The sequence below is a fragment of the Clinocottus analis genome, unplaced genomic scaffold (genome assembly GCF_023055335.1).
Source record: "Clinocottus analis isolate CAN_PGR_092001 unplaced genomic scaffold, fCliAna1.0.p SCAF_25, whole genome shotgun sequence".
NCBI lineage: Eukaryota > Metazoa > Chordata > Actinopteri > Perciformes > Cottidae > Clinocottus > Clinocottus analis.
In genome coordinates, this window is record NW_027175987.1 from 7660363 (window position 1) to 7675533 (window position 15171).

The window sequence follows — 15171 nt, forward strand, 5'->3', positions numbered from 1 at the left end:
CCAAATGTTTTATTGACATTTTGAATAGTTTTGGCCCATAGTTGCTGCAGCTTACTCTAGCCCCTCCCACCAGATACAAAGCCTTGTGTCAAAGCTTGTTGAAGTAGGAAAATGTTTCACAATGGCAAAAAAGATACTGACTGGTGAGTTTAGATATTTCATTAATGCAGTAATTTTCAAACTTTTTTTTGTCACACCCCACTTTGGAGGATGAAAAGTATTCATGCCCCACCGCCCCAATGAAATTGAAAGAAAATGTTGCGCTGAATTTTTATTGAAATAACTTTTTGTGATTTCATCTTGGCTTTTTCAAATAATAGAATAACGAAAATTGCAATCACTCTTAAGTAAACCAGATTTCTCCATCAGACAAAAACAAATAAAATGTGCAATCGCTTTGTTATAACAATGCAAAGTTCTATCTGTGCAAACAATAACTCATATTTGGCATATATTAAAATAGCTTATTGTGTTCTCAATCGCCCTGTTTTGCACTAAATATATTTTCAAGATAATAACTTGTTAGAAAAATTCACTCGACCTCTCGGAGTAAATGTCATGGTAATGCAAGGCTGGACCCAAAAGCAAACGCAAGTAGCAGGAGTGATAGACAATGATATTTATTTCCAAGCCAGAGAGAAGTAGAACTCTTGCAGGTGTCCTGTGCGGGCTGGGGTCTGGTAGTGGGAAGGCTGGGCAATTCCTACATGGAGTTCCGGGGAGCTGAGTGGCTGAGAAAGCACAAGTTAAGCACAAGGCAATGCTGAAATCCAAAGAGGCCGTGGCAGTCGTTCCGGGTGTGTGAACTGACGATCTGGCGAGGAGTGGAGAGAGAACTGGGGTAATATACTGTGAGGCTGATGAGGGAAACGGGTTGTAGGTGTGTTTGAAAATTGGCAGCAGGAGGGTTAAGGCCACGCCCAGGCAGACACACCCACACAGGGCAAACTGAAAGCAACAGGAAAACAGGGGGGGAGACCAAGACTGCTCAAAGATCTCTCAAAGAACCACCTCTTAAATACTCATCATGACCCACTAACAGAAACCCTCATGACGTCTTCGGCCTAATCGGGAACCTTTCCCCTCGTCCCATAGAGCGGTTTGTGAGAAATGATTACATGATAACAAAGGAACTTCACGTTCTTTCATGACAGAAACATACAGATTCCCCAGTCTCACTGTTATCAGGAGACATGTTGAGTTTGCGTGTAAGATTAAACAGAGACAGTAAGATGAGAAGTCTGAATATGACAGTGAAATAGTAAATGATTAAGCATGAATATTGTTTTTCTTTCAACATAACTATAACTAAAACAAAACGAGCGCAGATATTTGTAAGCTGTTGGAGTGGCTGCAATGAGCCTGCTTTCCTCTACATTTTTTTTAAAAACAAGGTTCAGGCTTGATACGGCCACTTTCAATTCATGCTCAATGTTGAGCTTGGATCTGTTTTTCTTCGAGAGGCAACAGCAGAAAAGCCGATCTCACAAGAACGGCAAACGTTATACCTCCACGTCGCACTAGAGGGGGTTGCCCAAGAGTTTGAGAACCACTGTTAATGCTCAATGTGACTCAAGTCAAAGTTGTAAACTTAAGTGTCCCAAAAGAGACTTTGGAGAAAGGAGAATAGGACGTGATGATGCACAAAAAAGAACTATGAGTCAGTCTTTGGAAAAGAAATGTGGAAACTTTATCACCTAACCTCATCTTCCTGTCTCTTTGCCCCGCCTCGCCCCTGTAGGCAGAGTCGGTGTGGTTGCCGGTTCTGATTCATGGTGCGATGCAGAACCAGCCACCCCAGGCCGCCTTCATGGCCTCCTTCATCCTGGAGGTGGACCAGTTCATTCTCACCCCGCTCACCACAGCCTCGCTGGATGCCAAGGACCACGAGACGCCGCAGGAGAGGCTGGTCTTCAACGTGACCGCCCTGCCCGCTGAGGGCTACATCACCCACCTGAACGACCACACAAAGCCTGTCACGTCCTTCACATGGCTAGACCTCCACGAGATGAAGGTGGCCTACCAGCCGCCCAACAGCAGCCAATCGCACCGCAGGAACTATGAGGTACTGTAAGTTATGCTAATTTAAATAATGGTTGAAGACAAGACATAGAACTTTTTAAAAAATCAACATCTATGCAATATATGAGGTATATTGTGAAAAAATCAACAACACTTGAGTAAAAAGTCAATCTTTCAGTGAAAACAAAAATTCAACGATACATTTAAATATAAAATTGGAGATTTCAACAAAATGTCATGAAAGATTAAGTAAGCATAGGTAAGTTAAGTATAGGCTTGTCAAATGAATTACTTTATCTCTTGAAGATGTATTTCTCGTTTTATTATCATCAGGAATCAAGTAAACTTTTAGCAATTTGTTTTCAAACTCTGTCATTAAATATTTCATTTACATGGTGAATTATTAAACTTACAGTCTATTCTGTTTAATCTATTTTGTGTAAGGCGGAGTTTCAGGCTATAGACAGTTCCTACATGACCAGCCCACCCATTGTGGTCCACATCTCCATCAGGGCGACGGAAACAAATGCCCCCAGAGTCTCCTGGAATAGGGGTCAGTTTTACTGACCCATTACATTGTTTCATCCAGAATACATCCTTTATTATAGTCAAATTGAGCACATACCTCAACTTTAAAGTCCATTGACTTTCTTTGTTTAATGTCTCAGGTTTGGACTTGCTGGAGGGTCAGTCCCGACCAATCACGTGGGAGGAGCTGCAGATAGTGGACAACGACAACATCGATGCAGTCTATCTTGTAGCTGTGGACGGGCCTCTCTGTGGACGCCTTAGTGTAAGAGGTGAGGTCAAACACTACATTTTTTAGGGGAATATTGTACTCTTTACTCTTCTGCATTTTATTTGTGTATCTGTGTCATTGTATTTTTCTTTTTATTATCATCAGGAATCAAGTAAACTTTTAGCAATTTGTTTTCAAACTCTGTCATTAAATGATAGTGTAAGTGATAGTGTAGCATAGCTACACTATCACTTATACTTGAGTCGGTACCCCAGCAAATCACGCAGACAGGTTGGTGATGTCTCGATCGGATCACTTGCAAATAGTCAAATAGTAGTGCGGGCCATCTGTAAAGATCTCATTCGAGAACTAATCGGATTTGCCTGCAGTCTGAACCAGGCGTCAACCTTTGTTGAAGCCAATGGAGAAGTGTCTTAAAACTGGCATTTTTTGCACTGACGAGCAGCGAGCAACTTCTCCGGTTGCAAAGAGAAGTCAGATTGTTTAGAAGTCTATAAGAAAATGACTCTACTTCTCTCTTGATTTATTACCTCAGTATACATTGCAAACATAAGTTTCTGGTTGCAATCTCTTCTCTTCTGCAATACAGCATGATGTGCATTTAGAGTCAATGAGACCATAAAGTTGGTGAAAGTTGGGTATGCTTTTCCTGTAATTGACCGGTCACTTTCGCTACAAGAGAAGTATACGGTGGTGCACATTCCTCCACATTTCCAATATGGTCACCATCATTCACTGGTTGCAACCAAATTGCCAAACCCGAGGCTACAATTTGACAACCAATGAGGGACATCACGATGACTATGTCCAGTTCAAATATGCAGTCTATGGTCTAAATGTACACTTAATTAGTTGGAATGCTTCAGCTTCAGCATTCCAACAAATTCCAACTTAAACTTTTATTTTTTATTTTTTGAAAGGACATATTTCCTATGACCTTTCATATTTCTGACTTTTCAAATTTTTGAATTATTAAGCTTTTTATGATTTCATTTATAATGAGACCCAATGGGGAAATCTTCAAATCATCTTGAACTTTAAACGTTCATAGGTTCTTCATATGTTCAATATGAAGAACCTATGAACGTTTAAACATTTGATATGAAAAAATTCAATTATTCACATATTCAGCTACTTAAGGACACACATGGTATGACTTTTCATATTTCTCACTTTTCAAATCTTCAAATTATTAAGCTTTTTATGATTTTTTTAATGATCTTTTTTTATAATGGGACCCAATGGGGAAATCTTCAATTCATGTTCAACTTCAAACGTTTACAGGTTCTTCATACGTTCAGCTAGAGACAATACTAAAAATTTCAAATGTTGACAAAACCTTCAGCTATTAATCTACGCTTTTACATTTTTCATATTTTATCAAATTTTAAAATTATTCAGCTTTTTATCAAAATAAAAATGAATGAATTACTGTATTACTCAGCCTTTTTAATATCTTTTATAATGTTTTAACTGTCTACGTTTTCATTTTATGTTTTTTCCGCACTTTTTCTGCCTTTATCATTATTGTGAATTGCGCAGCTCAAAGCAGGTGACGTCATACTTTGAGCGGAGAGATAAAAATATTTTAAACTTGCTCTCTACTCCAAACCGTATACTCTTTGGGCATAATTTATAGCTCAAAACGTGGGAAATCTTGTCTTCTGCCGTAAACTGCGGTCGATAGGAATCCAACAGATTCAGACGTGTTGAAATCCCACTGAATGTGAGAGCAAGTCCGACTGAATGTGTATCTGCAGGCTGCAGGCACGTGAACGGCCGCACACGCAAAAGGTTGCACACGTGCACGCGCGTGAACGGCAGCACACGTGAACGCCCACTAACGTCAAATGGCCGTGCGCGTAAACGGCCGCGAACGAGTGCGCACGAGCCTTAACGGCCACACACGTGAACGGCCGCACACGCGAACGGCCGCACACGCGAACAGTGTGCACATGCACGCGCGTGAACGCGCGTGCATGTACATTTAAACGACAAGGATTTCCAACAGTTCAGTAAAATGCTTTTGAACTGTCACACGTTTCAACAGGTATTTTGCCTTTTCTATACTTTCAGTCATTATTTGCTATTTATTTATATATTCATCTATTCCGCTATTGTTTTCAAATATTTCAGCTACAGCTTTCAGCGTTTTGCATTTCAACGCATTTTCTGCAGGAAATGCTCTTTCTAGTTCTTCTTCTATTTCTTCCATCCGTATTTTGGACCTCTTAAGGTGATTTATATTTTCAGCTACAGAAAAAAGTTTGATTATTCAGCTACTAAAGGACACGATGGCTATGCCCTTTCATATTTCTCACTTTTCAAATTTTTGAATTATTAAGCTTTTTATGATTTTTTTTAATGATTTGCAACAGAAAAAAAAAAATCTGCGAAACAGCGAGTCCGCGAATGGTGAACGCATATAGCGAGGGACGACTGTACCATGCGAGGAAGTTCTCCCCCTTTCCAAATAGAGTTGGTTCGGTCCGTAGTCGTATTTTCCAAAAAGTTTTCTCGGATAGGCTGCCGATAGCTGGGCTGGCCCGACCGCAACGATACACGTCAGGGCGGATGGACGGAGGAAGAGGACAGTAGAGGCTGAAAAAGTCAGGTTGAATAAAAAAAAAAATTGGCTAATGGCCCTGTCTGATTCTGATAAAAGTTCATGTTGACTTTGTCCATTACGCGGGTTGCATGTGAGAGAAGCTTCTCAACCTTAAAATTTGTGAAGAATAGGCTACAAAGCTTATTGAGGCAGGACAACTTGGAGACGTTTGTGTTAATGTGCACACAGAAGAAAATCCTCATGTCTATAAGCAAAGACACAGTTATAGATACAGTGGTTGAAACCAGTGCAATGCTAATGCGGTTACTGATGCTGTAGATGCTGTTGGTGCTATTCGCAATGTAGGTGTATACTGTACTGTGAGTTAAATTGTAAACATTAATTCAATATGCCTCTTTGTTGAAGAGTGGGATAAGTTTCAAATGTTTAATTTATTTATTTCTGCTTTTGTTAATTTATGAACTTATCCTTGTGGAATAGTTGAATATTTCATCTTAAGTGGATTATTATTATTGTTGTATTTAACCTTTACATTATTTGTTGGACCATCGTATTAATACAAAAAAATACAGGATCGTAAGAGCTGAACTATTGCTTCATTTATCGAATTTTCACTACCAAGTAAAAAGTGGGTCGGTCTTGAGCCTGAAATTCCCAGGCTGAAAAGTGTCCCCACTTCAGCCCTGGATGCAGCCCCCAAACTGGGTGAAGATGGATGATGGAGGGCGGTAAAATGCATATTTGCATGTTGGTCCACATGCAGTATACAGACAGAGTCCCATTACTTTCAGAAAGTTTGATCCCCAGTTTGATCCTCCGTCCCCCTACTTCCTCCCTTTTAATATGTGTTGGTATTCCGACACACACTGCCACCCTGGGAATTCACACAGAACGTCTTCTGGCCTTTTCCGCCCTTTTTCCTCCATGTGTTGCCCATCCGTCAGGGACTGTGGTGTGGCTGGGGAAGCATATGTCTAGTGGCCCTGCATGTGTTTCCTAATCAGGTGTAAAATGGGGCCGCGGTCACATTGCCGGAGGAAGATGGGGGCATCACTGCCGCCGCCTCCCTCTCCGTCTACGTCTGTCCCTTCCAGCCCAGCGCGTTGGGAGACAGCCTCTTTGTCTTAAAACGGGAGCTGGACTGAGCAGATTGGAGGGATTTATGCCATTTCATGCCACCGTGCACAAGGAGCAGATGCACTGTCCGCAAACAGGTTTTCATGCTACCAGCTAAGGGGAGTGAGGTGGCAGGAGTGCAGACCCCCCCAAGCTCCTGAGGGGTTCAGGCAGGGAGTTAACCTTTCATGGCTGTTTTAGCCACATATGAACAGAGAGGAGCTCAGAGGGAGAGGACGCCTGTTTTCAGATGATTCTCGTTGCAAAACTTTTCATTTTCATTCAGAAACATCCGCAAACAATAAATGATAGAAGAGCACCTCGGAGTGAGCTTCAGCTTCAGAGATTCATTCGGTTGTCTTAATGTACTTTCCGTTTCCATTGCAAACCATATAACACAGTGGTTGTCTTGGGGTTTTTTCTCTCACCAAATTTCATTTGAAGGATTTTTAGAGGCTGAGTATCTATAGGCCAGCAGAGAAGGCTTAGCAGGCCCTGACGGCCAGTCACTGATATATATATATATATATATATATATATATATATATATATATATATATATATATATATATATATATATATGTATATATATATATATATATATATATATATATATATATATATATATATATATATATAGATAGATAGATAGATAGATAGATAGATAGATAGATAGATAGATAGATATATTAGGGCTGGGCAAAGTTGTAAAAAATTAACTGATTAATCGCATGATTTTTCTGCGATTAATCACGATTAATGGCATTATGCGCCAAATTAAAAAATGAACCATTCATTAATTTCAAACCATAACGTTAGTCTAGCTTTCATCCCAAACGACATGCCTATTGTTTTGCTTCCGGTTGAGCTACATCTGGTTGAGCTGCATCCGCCATTGAAAAATTAAAAGGCGCTTACGCCATTAATAAAATTGACGGTGTTAAAATTGGTTTGTGTTAATGCTGCCGTTAATAACGCGCTAAAATGACAGCACTAATGTGTGTGTGTATATATATATATATATATATATATATATATATATATATATATATATATATATATATATATATATATATATATATATATTGAAATATCAAAGTGAAAAATTAATTTAATTATATTGAATGACGTTCAAACTTAACTGACTGCACAAATCAATGTTTGTGTGTGTGTGTGTGTGTGTGTGTGTGTGCGTGTGTGTGAATGTATGTAAAATATACTTAAAGCATATAAACTCAAATGTACCAAATGTACCCATTTGCAGACTGAATAATTTCTATGAAAAAATATGAGTTCAAAAAGAAGGCTACATCATTATCAAACTTTGAATGTATGCTTAAATATTGAGGGGAATCAGTCAAAGATTTATAGGTGCATCATAAACTGATGTAGTCAGAACGTGTTATGAGCCATGGATATATGAACAAAAAGTTGATGCGGTGTTGGAGGCGGCATTTCATTCATTCCTATAAAAGTAAAAGTTGTAAAATTCTGATTAAGTGACTCGGCTCCTCGAGCGATCCTCTCGCGATGTCAGGTTTTATTTACCAGCAGCGTGGATTCTGCTCAGCGTCCGGACTAATACGCATCTGTAGAAATCCAAATGGAATCGCATTTCAGACCACCTCTAAATGTGGTTTGGATTTAATTGGCAAGAAATCACGTTTAATATGTATTTTTTCGGTCCAGACTTTTAAAAAACGATCTCGATACAAAATGCCAAAAAAAAGCTGGGAGCTTGAACAAGGCCTTCAGCTATCAATTTATTTTAATTGAGTACAATCAAAATATTTCTGTACTATAAAAAGTACTGTACTTGAGAACAATTTTGAGGTACTTCCACCACTGACTACCCATCTTTCACAAACTTAAAACAAGTACTTCAGAAATCAGCGGCATGAACTGACAAACAACGATGTTCTAAAGACTATGAGCATAACATCAGAAAACCCTCACGTGGGTTGCTTTGTACTACTCTCTACCAGAATCAATAAATCAACCCAAACAAGTTCTGCTCTTATGACTTAATGTTTTTTGTCCTCTGCACCCTTTCCGCCACTTCCCCGCCTCGCTTGCTTCTTCATTGTCTTTGTATCCTGCTTCTCATATTTTCATCACTCATATTGTTAAACTCTCAGATCTCTCTTTTTGCCGACAAACCTGTGCAGGGAAATACTACTTAACAGTACAGTATAGTAGTTGGCTGGTTGTTGAAACTTTTGTCCCACGAGGCTTGTTTCCATCCAGCACCCACCCCATGATGGACCACAGCACCTGCTCTAATATCGTTTTTGTGGGCTCTTGTCTATGAAGGAAGTATGTACGTGGCCCATAGGAAGCAGTCCTCTGGTGGAGTTGTGTCTCTCAGGAGATCTCCGCTGACCCTCCATGGGGGACAGTCACTGCAGGCTTGGTCCAATGCCTTCAGCCAAATGGATGGCTGCCTGTCCTGATGTGCACACACGTGAACACACACACATAAACACACACATCTCCCATCCCATTTCCTCCGTTGTGGGCCTGTTGCCCAATGCCACCTTTGGGCCCAATTACCAAGTTGTTTCTATCCACTTGGACCGGTACCGCCCCCCCGCTCCCATTGGTTAAGTCGCTAATGAGGTTCGGGACTCACAACCGCTCGCCTCTCTCAATCTGTCTGCTCACCTTGCCCTTCTGTCTCTCTGGCACGTAGTAAGGGGAGACAGAAAGGCCCCCCACCCTCCGACGCTGGCAAACCCAGGGCGGGCCACCGGGAAAGACGTCACGTTTTATCCCCAGCCAGCACCTTGTGGTGCCTTCAGGCGACTGAGGGAAACTTGTTATTTTCCAAGTGACAATGCAGGGGAATAAAAGAAAATAGTGGTGCATGTGTGGGATATGGTAATTGAATCAAAAGTACGAAGCTTTTGGCTTTGGAAACAACAGAGCGCTGTTCGCCAACGGCAACAAATGGCCGCCAGTCATGTGACGCTGTGCAGTTAGCGGTTAGCATGATGTACAGTGCGAGGAAGGCCAGCCAGCAGCAGAGAGCCGACAGATGGACACGGCCTACATTCCATCAATGTGGGACAGACAAGTTTTATCATGTTCCTTGCAACTCTTTGTCGAATTCACGCTCCATGAATTATTTTTGAGGCGAAAATTTGAGCTTATTAATACTAAAAATATAGATGAACATGGATTTTTTTGTTATTGTTCACTTCAATCTTACACTTTATTTAAACAAGTATTTGTCCAGATATGAAATCATAAAATGGCCATTTACCAATGGGTACAACTTTCCCCATAGAAAGCAGCCGGATGATTCTGTTTTTTTCCCCAATGTTCATGGCCCATTTTGGATCTTTTCAAAATGTGAAAACTGTTGTACTTTTTATTCAACACGTTGAGATGATCCAAACCACTGTCCACATAGAATATTGATTATGACAAGTCTCAAGTCAATAAATCCTATAATGGACACTACAAAGCAACTGTATTAAAATACTTTCCGTTCTGAAAGTCTGTAATTAAATCAAATTCAGCAAGAATCAATTAGTCTTAACTTTAAGTTGGATTAATGCAAACCATTGATTTGAAAACCATTAAAGTATTACCTACATCTGACTTAAAGCAATAGTGTTATTCTAACTTCTTAACTTTATTAGAAAACACTTCATTCATTTCTGTTTTAACAATTTGAAGTAATTCAATGAAGTTGATCCACCTATTTTCTTTTTCTGATGGCGCTCTCCTGTTTTCATCAGGTGGGAAGGCGTTCATGTTTCGTGTGCGGGACCTTCAAGAGGGCGAAGTGGTCTACCACCACTCCGACAGCGACACCACGCGGGACCACGTCGTCTTCCGCATCAGCGACGGCCGCCACACCATCCGCCACAGGTTCCCCATCAATGTACTGCCCAAGGACGACTCACCGCCGTTCCTCATCAACAACATGGCGGTGGAGGTGCGGGAGGGCGGAGCCGTGCGGCTGGAGGAGTTCATGCTGTTGGCATCCGACCTGGACTCCAGCGATGACTACATCCTCTACCGGGTGGCATCCGGCCCCATGGCGGGGCAGCTAGTGCGGAAGACGTCCCCCCACGAGACAGGTAAGAGATGGGCATGTTATATAAGACAGTTTGTATGGAGGACAGAACATGACATAAGTATAAATAAATAAATGCATGAATAAATACTTAAATAAATGTATAAATAAATAAATAAATACAGGAATAAATAAATGCTTTAATAAATGTGTGAATAAATAAAAAAATACAGGAATATAGAAATACTAGTTATACATAAACAGGACATAATTAAATAAAATAGATTTCTACATTTCTGTATTTCTTCATTTATGTATGCCTGTATTTCTGTGTCCACACATATTTCTTCATATATTTATTTCTGTATTCTGTGTCGTTATATGCAAATGAGCTAGGGCAGTCCGAACCTCATTGTTAAACAGGATTAGTCAAGTAGGGGAGCAAGACAGAAGCAACCGATCCCTAACACATGACCATGTGGATAAAGTCAAAAACCTGTCTCGCACTCATGGCTTCGACCCGGCGGCCGCCGGCAGACCAGGATCTTTTTTTTCGTACTTGGTTTACTGAGTTAGCTGGACAATTTTGAGAATAAGGTGGGTGATATTAATTATATCAGTTTTATAGGAAGAGAGTTCTTCCAGATCCGTTCTTACATCATAACATCATGAAAACCACAATACCACAGCTTGTTTTTTTGCAAGTGGTACATATTTGTGTGTCCATGATGCTTAGAACATCGTGAAAGCCGCTGCATGCCGTGCTGCTCATAACGCTTATTTAGCACTTAAGAAACTTATGGATGTGTTAAAAGCACACCATACATATCCTTATTGTAGAACATAATTACGGTGGACTCATGATAAGAAGAATACAGAGAAACACACTCAATTTATTTTTACTATGAATAATACATACTGATCCGTCCATACTAGGGCTGGGGAAAGTTGAAAAAAATTAACTGATTAATTGCATGATTTTTCTGCGATTAATCGCATTATGTGCCAAATTCAACAATGAAGTAAAAACTAGTGTATTGCACGCTTTTAAAGTATTGTTATCAGAACAATATAACAGGCACTCTGGAGTAACAGTATGTTAACATACATACATACATATATAGTTTTTATTTATTTTTTTCTGAACAGGTACTGTTCAGTAGTAAGAGTGCCTGTGAGGGACAAGCCACTCCTTCTTTTGTCCATGTTCAGTCTGTTGCTTACCTTAAAGATGTATGTTAAAGACCAGCAATTCATTCACTTTATACAAAAGCAATAAGTGATTTTCATGTTTTCAGTTCAGTTTTTCTTCCTCAGTGAGAAAAGTCCAGTCTGTGTTGGCTTGAACAAGTGCACTGAAGTCTGGTTGAATGAGGTGGAGATGTAAAGGACAGCTGACAGGTATCAGCGGCGGCTTTTGCGCAAGCATGATTAATGTTCAATCTGGGGTCGCGGAGCCTGCAGCGCGAGCCTGCCAGTAGACTGACCGCCTGTGAAGCTTTGTGAGGCGACTCGCTCCCGCGGTGCTCGTTGAGGACAGAAACGACAGAACAATACGTGCTTTCACTTCAGGCTCAACTCGGCAAATCGTCCAGCGAGGCTACGGAAGCGGGAGCGAGCACCTACATTAATTGCCTTCAAAGTAAAAGCCCCCCAAAAAAAGCAGTTAAGGCATTATCAAATAATTAACGCCGTTAATCGATTAAAGATTTGATGCTCACACAACTAACTTCTCGCCCGAAAACATCCTAAAATTACATTTTGTGACTCAACAACAGTAGTATTCAGAGAATGTCAACTTTTAGTTGTGAGTTTCCTAATCAAGTACAGAGTAGATCGTATATTGAGAAACAGCCGCTGTAGACATCTCAACGTTGATTGGCCAAGACCCAACGCGTCACATGAAAGATGTTGTATTGTGAAGATGATAACATTATCTTTTCTCCGCGTCTTACAGTCCAATCTCAGAAAAGCTAGCGCGGTCGCACGGCTGCACGGCTGCACGGCTGCAAAAAGGAGGACAAATACGCGTCCGGCTTGATGCTGTGCTGGACGCTGTACATTGATAATCCGGACTGTCAGGCCTAAATCAGGACGTCTGGTAACCCTAGGCCAGAGGTAGCCAACACGGTGCCCGCGGGCACCTTGTTGCCCGCAGGGACCACGTGAGTCGCCCGTGTTCTAAAAAATAATAATAAAAAAAAAAATTGTCAAAAAAAAAAAGTTATCAACCAACCATGGTCGCGTTAAAACTCTGCCCTGTATTTGTATGTATTTATTTGTGGATCGCACTGCGTTCGTGGATCCACATTTACAAGTTGCTTTTTTGACACTTTTGAGACTCCCCTGCAGTGGCTCAATTCGCAAATGTCTTTTTTCAAACTGGATATTCCCATAGCCAATCAAATGTCGCCCTCATTTTCAACCAGTTACATGAGTGCAGCTCTCCCTCTCCTAACCACAAGGGGGGCGGCAGCGTACAGTTACGCAGTTTGCGGAGGTGAAGTCAGAAGTAAAACAATGGAATAGTCCGGTAAAGTTTGGAAGAGATTTACAGATTCGGACTTGTCGGATCAATAACTCTTTCATTAAATGGTGTTAACCGCCGGAATCGAGTAAGACGGCGCTGCGCCGCACCACACTTCACTGTGTGTGTGTGTGTGAGAGAGAAGGGGCCGAGCAGACAGTTTAGCCTAGCCGAAGCTATACTGGGGAGCACAGCGCAGCTTCACAGCCTGAAGGATATGATACCAGCGATAAAGACGACAACGCCAATCAAAGGGATCCATTGGGAAATGGGTAAGTGCATTTCCTGAACTTTGCAATAGCATATTTCCGTAGTAACGGGAACTGTAAGCCAGCTAGAGCTGCTGCTAACACGGAGCTAGTGATAGTAAGCTAACACCTCCAGGTCGCACGAGACGTCATTCACCCAAAACTAAAGTATCATTTATTTCAATGTGACCAAAGAGTAGTATAATTACTTCCTCTGCCAGGTCATCAACAGGATTCTGGAGGAGTCCGATTGTCCACAGTTGTTGTGGGGACAGATTTTGCTCAGTCCTTAAAGGATGATTATCCCAACCCATCTAGAAGACTTTGAGATCCCTCTGCAGACGGGGGAGAAACACATGCTGGGCGCAGAACAGGTGGATGCTGTCAGAAGGATCCAGAACACCTTCCTCAAGGCTGTGAAGAACCTCATAGCGCACATCTGTAACAGCCATCCAAACATCCCGCCACAGACGCTCTATTCTAGGAAAAGAAAGCATCAAACTACCCTTAAGTATGCACAGTATATTTCACTAAGTATGTCTATGTGGAAGGCAACATCTGACATTAATTATACTGATATGTAAAAAATACCTTTGATTGTGCACACTCTTTCCTGACAGGAAACTTGCCCGTCCGCAGCCTCTAATAGTGAACATGCACCGTGCTATGGCAACATTTTCCACTCCTTGGTCACCTCTTACTCTAAAAAGAGACAGTATTACACACATATACATAGACTTTAGACGAATACCAAACAAGTCAAATAGCTGTTTACCAGCATAGATTGAAGTATTGTACACTATACATTTGATCACTAACAGGTCTTTAGACAGATAAATAGTGATTTGATTCTCTATCTTGAATAGTAATGAAGTAAAGGATTTTAAATTCTTAACAACTTAGTGTATTCGGTCCTAGTTACTTCATGTCTTAATTGTGTATAAATAAACAAACACATTGAGGCCACTGTTGAATTAGTCATTCTGGCAAAAACAGATGTTAACAAAGACAACACACATTATATGACTTGAGCTGGCTAAGTAACAGTGTAAGAGCAGTGAAAGTCCTTGAAGAACGTGCTAATAGCATTAAGCTAGCATTAGCTAATGCTCGTAGCGCTATGCTTAATGTCCAACTGTGGCAAAAGCTTCACTTCAATAAATGTAGTTTATACTTTTTAACATGTCCCTATGTCACAATCATCACTTTAAAGCAGCGAGAGAGAAGCGACGGTAACGACGACAAATACGCGCCGCCGGACGGCTCCAGGGCGGTGCGGAGGGGGGGAGAGGGCAGTGCGCGACCAGCTCATGTCTGCGTGCTGCGGCACATTAAATAGCCTGGAGGTTTTTGTTTTTTTTTAGCGTGAGAAATACGATGTGTGGCGGGAGGGCGTGATTTTTTTGACACTTGAGAGCACTGTTGTAGAGGGGTTTTTTGAATGGCACAACCTGGCCGAGTTTATTGCTCTTATACTGTGATTCACGCCAAGCATGGTCTAAAACAGCTTGCTAAACATACGTGCGTCACTGGCGTCAATTTAGTTAACTGCCAATCCCGTGAATATGCTCTATGAAGGTAGTGAGTCATAATTCTCGTGGTACCCACGTTAACTGAAGACATCTCGGTTAAGGGCAGTTCTCAGGCTTCTTTGTTAGCTGTCACTCCTGAGACCACGCCCCTGTAGTGGATACCACGCCCCCACGCCAGATATGGGTCAAAACTCTGAACCTATAAAAAAAAGATCTGAATCTGAAAAAAAGTTTTGAAACTGAAAAAAAAATTGAAACTGTGAAAAAAAAAGAGTGAAAGTTGAAAACATTTTTATTTTGAATACATTGTTGAATTTTTCAAAGTTTAACAAACAAACTTCCCTTTTCAGGTTCAAATCTTTTTTTCAAA

The 15171-nt window shown here is 40.9% G+C and overlaps 1 protein-coding gene across 5 annotated transcripts in view; it reads left to right on the forward strand.

Moving 5' to 3' along the window:
- frem1b (Fras1 related extracellular matrix 1b) overlaps positions 1-15171 on the forward strand; it is a 69046-nt gene that overhangs the window by 12290 nt on the left and 41585 nt on the right. For 4 of the 5 annotated variants that reach the window (XM_068591541.1, XM_068591542.1, XM_068591543.1 and 1 more), the window contains exons 6-9: positions 1742-2065; positions 2467-2575; positions 2691-2822; positions 10214-10558. In XM_068591541.1, coding sequence (XP_068447642.1) covers positions 1742-2065; positions 2467-2575; positions 2691-2822; positions 10214-10558 — 910 coding nt within the window. Of the gene's footprint in view, positions 1-1741; positions 2071-2466; positions 2576-2690; positions 2823-10213; positions 10559-15171 lie in introns of those variants that run through there. The other variant, XM_068591544.1, reaches the window with a different exon arrangement.